Genomic DNA, 9616 nt, shown 5'->3' with positions numbered 1-9616 from the left:
TTTTACAGATAAGGAAGCTGAGCTTAGAATAATTAAATGTCTTGTCTAAAATCATCTAACATAGACTAGCATAGACAAGAAATTTAAAAAAAACAAAACAAAAACAAAGCAGTCAGTATCCTCCCACCTTAACCACTATGAAACAGTTCATCCAATCTGGCAGGAGGAAAGAGAGATAAGACAGTATTACATCAGAAGTAAGATTAGATTAAGAGAGTATAAAAATAAGACTAAGAGAGGAAAAACAAGCAATTTTAGAAAACATTAAGGATCTTATTTCCCTAGTATTTTTTTTTTAAATCTGAGTTTACAATGCTTGTGAATGATTCTTTTTCTAACTTATGAGTGGAGGTTGTCACAACTCTGTGACCACAACATAGATTTTCCTCTGAACGGAAAGTCCTACATCACTGAGTAACTCTCAGTGGAGGGTACTTTGGCTACAAGAACCAGCTATAAGAACTATCCAAGTCCCATTGGGTACCATAACCCATCAAATGGTAATTCCAGGCATTTCTTGAAATTACTTGTTCTTTTTGAGAGTTTCTTAGAACATGTGAAATACATGTGCTTTCTGGAGTTGGAAAAGTTGAGACAGAGAGGCCTTTGCATTCTTCTCTCATCTAGGAATCAAGACTTCTGTAGGGAAAAAGTGAAGAAAGAAGGAGGCAGTTAGTAAATGCAAAGTAGTTTATATGTTTTTTCTAATAAAATCTCATGGGGTCTCCAATGGAAGTCCTTCACTCTGGTATGAGGGGAATGTTGGCATCTATATTTCTGCTTCATACAGTCCTCAGCTCTTTGTTTTCTTTTCTGGCTTGTGTATATTTAGAAGTTACCTTCATTGTAGATTTAACAACTAATCTCACATTGAAAAGTATTTCTGAGATGTTTCTTGAATGGTTTTTCAACCTTGGCAACGTTCATAGGTGGCTGGAAGTGTTAGGTATTATTCCACTACCATTACTGGGATTGACTTTTGCAATCTATGGACTCTGGGTGCCTTCTGTGACTCACCACAAAGTGAGATCTCTAGGGTCTATGCAAGTCTAGCACCTGAAAACTTGTAAGGGACTGGCTCTGTGTCATCACGTCTCATCATTGAGATTTAAGGTGAATGAATCAGTCAGTCAGCTGGATATTTATAAAGTTCCTCCTCTGTGCCAGGAAAAGCGGACAGACAGATCAATAAGACAGACACAGTTCTAGCCCTCGGGACTCTGATCTAGAGTGAAAAGCAAACCTGTGACAAATGACTTCAATTGCATTCACATTAATAGTCTATGTAATACATATGTTAACTGTTCCCATGTTTGAAGCAAAGACCAATGCTTCAATTCCTCCTATTCACCCTTAAGAAGTCATTTGCCCCAAAGTGTATATTTTACTGAAACAGATGAGTTTGATCTCACTGGAAACATTATTTCACCCCAAATCTCCTGATATATATTCCCAAGTCTCTCATGGTTACACAGCCGCAGGCCTTCTCTCTCTTTTAGCAGCTCTACCTGACACAGAACCTCTAAACCTCTCTAGCTCCAGTCCCCCACTTCTAGATCTTTCCCTGAGTCTCTTAATCCCTTCCCTCCTTTCCTAGGTAGAGCAAATTAATTCAGTTCCAGTGGTTTCCAACTTGCATGTCTATAGTTTGAAACCAACTTACCATGCCTATAACCCCAGCACTTGGGGAGACTGAGGCTGGTAGTTTGCTTGATTCCAGGAATTTGAGACCAGCCTGGGGAACATGGTGAAACTCCATCTCACAAAAACAAAAATTAGCCAGGCATGGTGGTGCATGGCTGTAGTCCCAGCTACTAGGGAGGCTGAGGTAGAAGGATCACTTGAGCCTTGGAGGCAGAGGCTACAGTGAACTGAGATCATGCCACTACACTCCAGCCTGGGTGACAGAGTGAGACCCTGTCTCAAAAATAAAATAAAATTAAACCTACTTAACAAACAAGACACCTAACAATTACCAGAAATTTCTCTCATCAAAAGGCAGAGGAATATTTACATAATCGTTTTTATTTTCCTCACTTATCTATATGCCTCCTGTCTTCATCCCACTTGCTGCAGTGTTTCCAGCTTTTTGTAACATCCTCCCGGTTAGTATGGGAGTTCTAAATGGATATTTTGCATGTACTCATGAAGTGCCCTCAGTTACCAGGTGCTATCCTCCATCTTCTTCTGTTTTTGGTTTTGTCCACTGGGATATTTCCATCTGTTGTGGATACCTTTGCTGCCTACATAGTTGAGTGAAGGAGTCTTGGCTCTGCTTCCAGGAACCTTCCCTCCTTTTAGATAGAGCTGCCACTTCTATAGCCCTGATGATAGTCTTGATCCCTAAAAGTGCCTGAGCAGACCCATAGAATATGGGACCCTTGCTGTGCTGAACCACATTGTGTTCAGAACACAAAGTAGGAGAATACTTTCCCACCCCCTTTTCCCTTATAAGTGGTTGTATAAAGACCAGAGGAGTGTTTCCTTGAATCTCATTGCTTGGTGGTATTTTTGAGAAATAAATACTATTTTTTTTCATATATTTTGATTTTACTGTAGACTTTGAGTGATGATCAAGATATCTAACAGATGACACGGCATAGGACCAACCATGTAGAGTATTTCTAAAGTATAACCCAATTAATCAGATTGGCTGTTGGTAAGCACATCTAATCATACTGGTGCATCCTGGTTTAATATTATCCCTGTTTTGGAAGATCATAACATGAATCTGTGAAAGCCCTGGGTTTCAGAGGAAAGGGACCTCTGAAATGGGGGAGTCACCATGTTGTTCCTGTCCCCTAAATTCTAAGAAATATTTTCTCAATATTGAAGTATTGTCATAAACAATATAGCTCAGTGGGAAATGAATGTGAGCCTCAGAGTTAGATGGATTGAGGGTCAAATTCCTGTTCTGCCTCCTAAGATATCATAGGTCCTGGGCAATTAACCTCTATGGCACCACATTTCTCATCAGCAAAATGGGAACAATAGTATATAATATTACATAATTATGGGGGTTCTGTAAACATTAGATGAGAAAATTATTTGTTAAGGGTTAAATAATACTATGAATTATTATTGCACTTTGCTCTTATGTCTAACGAATTCTTTAGAATAAGTTTGGCTTTATCCAGTTCTTTATGCCTAGAGATTCTAGGCAAACTCACCCAACAAATGCAATGAATGTGGCCAGTCATGTAGTAACCAGATAGAGAGTTAGGAAGTTGCACCAATTGAGTCATTAATCAGTTCATTCATTTATTTGCTTATTCTTTCATTCCCTCAAACAAAGTGCAGAGTGAATGTTGAGGAATCAGTGATGACAAAGAGAAGATCACTTTAGCAGCTCACAGCAAAAGGAAGAGACAGATTAAAAAAAAAAAGGCAACAATTAGCAAACAACGTGAGCAGTGCAGTTTTGGAGACATGAAGAGAAGGTTATTGAAATTTAACACAGAGAACCATTTATTGGACCTGGAGAAATTAAGAAAGCTTTACCAAAGAATTATCAAAAACTGGTTCCTAGGACAGATTTAGGCACATGAAGTTCTGGTATAAATGGCTCTCGGTCCCTTTGGAAATTTCAGGATGAGTGGGACATTTACTAGGACTCTTTGTAGATATGAGATCAAAACCTTAAAGCCTACACTTCCTTATTCCAGAGTTCTAATAAAACACAAAGTTTTGGGTTCAAGCTACCACAGAATTCAATTGAATATAATTTTTTAGTTCTTAGAAATATTTTACCCTTCATGGAAGTTTAGTAGATGAATTTTAATTGGCTTATTCTTATTATTTGCCTATTATTATTATTATTATTTAAAAAGGGTCTCACTCTGTCATCCAGGCTGGAGTGCAGTGGCAATCATGGCTCACTGCAGCCTCAACCTTCTGGGCTCAAGCGATTCTCCCACCTCAGCTTCCTGAGTAGCTGGGACCACAGGTCCTGGCCATGCCACCATACCTGACTAATTTTTATTTTATTTTATTTTGGGTAGAGACAGGGAGGGTCACCCTATGCTGCCCAGGCTGTACTCAAAATCCTAGGCTCCAGCGATCCTCCCACTTCGGCCTCGCAGTGTTGGAATTACAGGCATGAGCCATTGCATCCGGCCCTACTCTCTAAATTTTAATGCACCCTGAATTGTGCCCCATTTCTGAATAATCAACAACAAACAACAGTGTTGCTGTTGCCTAGATGCATGATCCCCAAAACATATTATCTTCAGTGTGTCAGTATCCTTAAATGTGCCTTCTCCTTAACTGGAGTTCCAAAAACACAGGAGTCAATTCTGTACATCCTTGGGTTTTCTCATTGCTTAAAATTCATCTTCAGACATTTTTTTCAGAATAATACCAGAATGGTTTGTGGTTGATTTTGTTTTTCTGGAAAAGAAATAAATCAGTCTCTACATTTTTCTCTGTCTCTTTGTCCCCTGACCCCTCCTTTTTTGTTTGCATTTCAGGCTTCCCTTTCTTAGTTGTCTACTTTTCCCTCAGGAAATTGTGCATTCCTGCTTTTCATTTATTCTAATTGCGAAAATTCACATGGATATGGACACATAGACGCACAGAGACACACACGTGGAGGAACAGATTTTTAACAGTCTCAGCTGTTTAAAAACACTGGAGCAATTTAATGGAAACCTCACCACTCATCCGTTAGTCTTCTGCCAATTTTCTACTGTATTTAGTTCTTCACAAAACATTTCTAGGTCTCAGGTTTGGACTCACTTCTTTCCATGGATAATTTTCAAATCAAGCATTATTGGAAAGTGTTCTTAGACAACCTACATTTTGCCAGTGCACTTCATCTTTGTGGCTGTGCATAGGTTACCTGTCTGTGTGTGTGTGTGCACACGCGCACGTGCACACTAGAAAACACCTTAATCACTTTGGAGAGATACTCTGGTTTTTACAGTCCTTTTTCTTCTAGGTACGTCACTTCTCCCGCTTTAGGACTGTAAATCAATGCAGCTGGAGCGCTTTTGAAATTGCTTTCATTCCTTGCAGAGATTTCCAAAAGCAGGCTGGCCTGGTGGTTTGAAACAGGCTGAGTCAGTTTGCCTGAGTTCACATACTGGCGCCATCACTTGCCAGCTCTGTGAATTACATCCTGTTAGCCTTTCTGTGACTCAGTTTTCCCATTGATCAATTGGGATTAAACATAATATCCATGATCTTAGGTTTGTTGGAATGATTAAATGAGATAGTGCATAAGGAGTGCTTCGCCTGGAAAACAGTAAGGTCTTAATGCATGCCATTATTATTGTTGCACAGGAGTGATGCATGACTCAATGAGGAGACACGCAAAAGTTCAAGAGGCTGCAAAAGTGGTTCAAATATTTTATTGCCGTGTTTGGCATAACTTGCTTCCATATCTGTCCAATCAGAAATTTGTTATTTAGTGTGGAAAGGACTGATGAATCTCAGCAAGGTTTCTCTCCCCAAATAAATCGCATTAGTTCTGGAATTTGTTTTGACCTCTCCTCTAACTTCTCCCTAAATGCCCATCTCTAACCACTACCAACCTTCACCCACTGCCCTGTTCTCCTTCCAGGACATGGAGATGACAGCTGTGGCTTCTGTTTTTCCACTATGACTGCAGTTGCCTAAAAGCCCTCCCAGTTCCTAATGAAAATCCCAACTCATAGTTCATGTTTTCTGCATCTAGTAAACATCTCAGAGCCATTCCCTGAATTCTAAAATTATCGCCTCTTTATATTTACGGGTCCCTTTGTTCAAAGGTTTATACGCTGCCTTTGGGAAATCATCTTCTGATAATTTTTCTTTCTTCCTTCACAGAAGCACAGAGATGTCTCCTGTGCAGCCCATTGCTGGCTGTTAGCACACCTGATATACGCTTGTTCTTACATGGTGTGTCTGTGCAGCCACAGGAGGTTTTTATGTAAACTTCCATACCAGTGTTAAAGACAGCCGTAGCCACCAAAGAGATCCTTGTAAAATATAGGATTAGGATATACCACAGGAATTAATAATTCTCAAGCCACTGCTTTAAATTGTAGCCACATTGTTTTTGTAGGGAAGTTGCTCAGTTTATATACACGGAACACGAAGGGTTGCATTCTGATCAGGACACCAGTTTCATTTAAGACCCCTATACCAAAAGGTACTTAGATAATCCTCTTTAATATGCATATACTATATTGCTTTGTGCAACATATTGCTTTGAGCAACAAATGATGCTAATTTTCTTGCTACTTTGATCCTGATTATTTTCTTCAACTCCTAAAAGTCTAAGTGAATACGATGAAAGAATACCCCCTGTAAAAATTGTTATTTTACATATTTTTCCTCAGAGTCAAGAATACATGTTTTTAAAAGACATTTAATAATGATACGGGTTTATCATTCTCTATCAAAAATAATTTCATTGGACATCATGCCAATTTTCTTCTTAGGGTCCCTCGACTAAATAGTAACTTTAAAAACATACTGCTAGTTGGCTGTATTTTAGTAGGTCAGCATGCACACCAAAAGTGTATTAAGGTGGACTGCTCTATTTATTGATTTGCCTTGAATCTGTTAAAGGCTCAAGGCAATTGTCTGCGGAAGGGGGCGGGAGGGCCATACATGATCGAGGTCATGCGCATCTAGCCAATTTGTAAGACGATCCTGCCGCCCTAAGCCATCAGCAATCCTTAGCATAGGGGCACACTCACGCATTCCTGTCAAGTCATCTTGTGAAAGGCTGCCTGCTTCCAGCTTGGCTTGGATGTGCAACCTTAATAAAACTCACTGAGGTCTGGAAGAAAATAGCAGATCTGAAGCAGATAGGGTAGAGGAAAGAGTCTAGAATATGTACACGCAGCTGACTCAGGCAGGCTCCACGCTGAACGGTCACACAGAGAGGAAACAATAAATCTCAGCTACTATGCAATAAATATCTCAAGTTTTAACGAAGGAAAATATCATTACAGTGAAATAAAAAATTTTAACATTTTAGAACAAAGCTAACAAATGGCTAGTTTTCTATTATTCTTCTTCAAACGCTTTCTTTGAGGGGGAGAGAGTCAAACAAACAAGCAGATTTACCTGAAATAAAGAACTAGTTTAGAGGTCAGAAGAAAGGAGCAAGTTTTGCGAGAGGCACGGAAGGAGAGTGCTGGCAGTACAATGACAGTTTTCCTTTCCTTTGCTTTCCTCGCTGCCATTCTGACTCACACAGGGTGCAGCAACCAGCGCCGAAGTCCAGAAAACAGTGGGAGAAGATATAACCGGATTCAACATGGGCAATGTGCCTATACTTTCATTCTTCCAGAACACGATGGGAACTGTCGTGAGAGTACGACAGACCAGTACAACACAAACGCTCTGCAGAGAGATGCTCCACACGTGGAACCGGATTTCTCTTCCCAGAAACTTCAACATCTGGAACATGTGATGGAAAATTATACTCAGTGGCTGCAAAAAGTAAGTGATTGCTTTCAGTTTCTAATAGCACGGAGCTTTTTCCGTTCTTGCACTGCAGCTAACTTAAAGTTCCTTAGGGGCGCATTTGTGTGTTTACCTTTTGCTCCAGGGGGGCAGTGTTTGCAATTGCAAGACGGCTGTCTGGGTTTGGCTTCCTGGGTAAGCCAAGGTTTGGGGGCTTGCGCAATCCTATGAATGTGTGGGGGCACCCCGTGTGTGTCTAGCCCTGGTAAATTTTATGACATTTCTGGTTTCTCTTGTTTAAAGTTCAGCATTAAGAGTCTTTCTGTCAAAACTCTACCTTAAGAAAGAAAGCATGTACCTCTTAAGCAAGTTGGTGAAAAATAAATAATCGTAATGACTATACTAATTAATAAGATCAAATCGATTTTGCACCAGAAAATTTTGTGCCACTGGGGTGGCAAATCATCACAAAGTATTTGTTTTTTTTTTTTAACCTTTAGAAAAATTAACATGAAGTGAGAGTAAATGTAAAATATGATATTTGGTTGGAGAAATTGTATATTTATGTAAAGGGAACCGTTAATTTCAGCAAGTGGTAGAATAGTAGAGGACTGATTTCTGTTAAATATTTTTTCTTCTGTCCTTGAGAAAAAAAATTTTAAAAAGATACGTTGTAATGTGAACTGTCAGAAAGGGCTTGCTTGCTCACAATGAGAACACGCTGGCTGTTGAGGAAGACATGCACCTGCAGATTTGGGCTGAATGCAACATGTAGTCTCTACTATATTCCTGAAACACCTCCCTTCTCAGGGCATTGTAGTTACAGAGACAGTACCTGGCGAGTTTACGTATCCATGTTATTTGATGAATGTTAATGTCGAGTATGAATGTAAACTCAATTTATAGAAATCAAATCAAATAGTTTATCCAGTTATTTATCTACAAACCATTTAAAAGTTTTTGTTGAAGATATGCCTATTAAATTATGAACACACTTCTGCAATTCATTCTGTCTTTGCACTCTGTTTAATAATAGGCAGCCGAGAATAAGTATATTCCACTGACTATGCCACTAGAATGGAGGCAATGTCCCAATTTGTGAAAAGCTTCTCTCCCTCGTTAATGGATTTACTTGGTACATATAAATAGGTATGCAATCAGGCTTCTTTAAGTTAGTCTGTAAACGAGGCAATCCCTTTAAAAAGATAAAAGATAGGGAAAGGACAAATGCTCTATTTTGTTCCTGTGTGATCACACTCGCTTAGGTCATCGCCTGCTGAATCATGCCAAGTAATAGTTATTCTACTTTTGTCCACTAGGGACTGAACTAAGATCACTGTTATTTTATTTGACACATTAACTGGAACTTAGTAGTTCTACAGTTTCCAAACCTGATATTGTAATCTTTCTATTACAGACTATAGGACTGTAATACGCAATCAGTAGGTAGGTAGAAGAATAAAAAGCAAACAGAACTCTCGGTTTTTTTTCAATTGTAGCTTAAATTTTAGGCACTGCTTTCAATAGTAGTTTATAATAGGATGTTTGTATTTTTCTTTGGTAAAACTTATTTCCATTGTAAACAAATGATTTTGGTTGAATAGCTTGTTGTTATTCTTCAGTACACCATCCATATAGTTTTTAGTGAGAATCCAATCATATATTAGTCTGGATTCTTTGAGGGAATGGGGAGGAAAATTTAGTCCCAAGTTACCCCGAATGATCTATTCTACCAAAAACGTAATGTTTTGTTTGCTTAAAACGCATAATCAAAATAGTGATTCAAACATAGTAATGCATATTTCTTGTTGCTATGCAATTATTCAGCAGTGACAGGGTAAACACATAATTCTGCTGGGCTTAAATCATGCACGTGTTTCATATGTTAATTTATTTTGCAAAATAAATTTGATTCTTGTTTGCATTGTTCTTGGTCAATGATTGTGGGATAGCTTTCAGATTATAGCCAAGAATAACTATTAAAATGTTCTTTGGTTACATTGACCCTTTCAAGTGTAAATATCAAGCTGAATATATGCTGAAAACGTCCCTATTGGTATGAGTCAGAGCAGTGTGGCTTGACTATTGTCAGTTTAAATTTGCATATCTTTTGTCATTGTCAATGTGATTGGTTGGAGGATCAAGAAACCAAATAAATGCATTCAACAAAGAACTTGCTAAAGGCTTTCATAAGTTTCCCTTAATTAGGAGTTTT

The 9616-nt window shown here is 38.7% G+C and overlaps 1 protein-coding gene and 1 long non-coding RNA gene across 3 annotated transcripts in view; one reads left to right on the top strand and one right to left on the bottom strand.

Moving 5' to 3' along the window:
- Positions 1-252: 252 nt before the first annotated feature.
- On the bottom strand, positions 253-7572 carry LOC114680320 (uncharacterized). Its single transcript, XR_003732495.2, has 2 exons — positions 7060-7572; positions 253-639 (listed from the first exon to the last, which is right to left on the bottom strand). It is a non-coding gene; the product is annotated as an uncharacterized LOC114680320 (long non-coding RNA).
- The window catches only part of ANGPT1 (angiopoietin 1), a 256066-nt gene continuing 253231 nt past the window's right edge, over positions 6782-9616 (top strand). Inside the window, exon 1 of one of the 2 annotated variants that reach the window (XM_015145866.3) lies at positions 6782-7437. In XM_015145866.3, the coding sequence (XP_015001352.1) occupies positions 7141-7437 (297 nt within the window). In that variant the 5' untranslated portion in view covers positions 6782-7140. 2 annotated transcript variants of the gene reach the window in all.

Source organism: Macaca mulatta, chromosome 8 (assembly GCF_049350105.2).
Source record: "Macaca mulatta isolate MMU2019108-1 chromosome 8, T2T-MMU8v2.0, whole genome shotgun sequence".
NCBI lineage: Eukaryota > Metazoa > Chordata > Mammalia > Primates > Cercopithecidae > Macaca > Macaca mulatta.
Note: the sequence above shows the minus strand (reverse complement) of the source record. Positions and strands in the feature narration are given on the sequence as shown.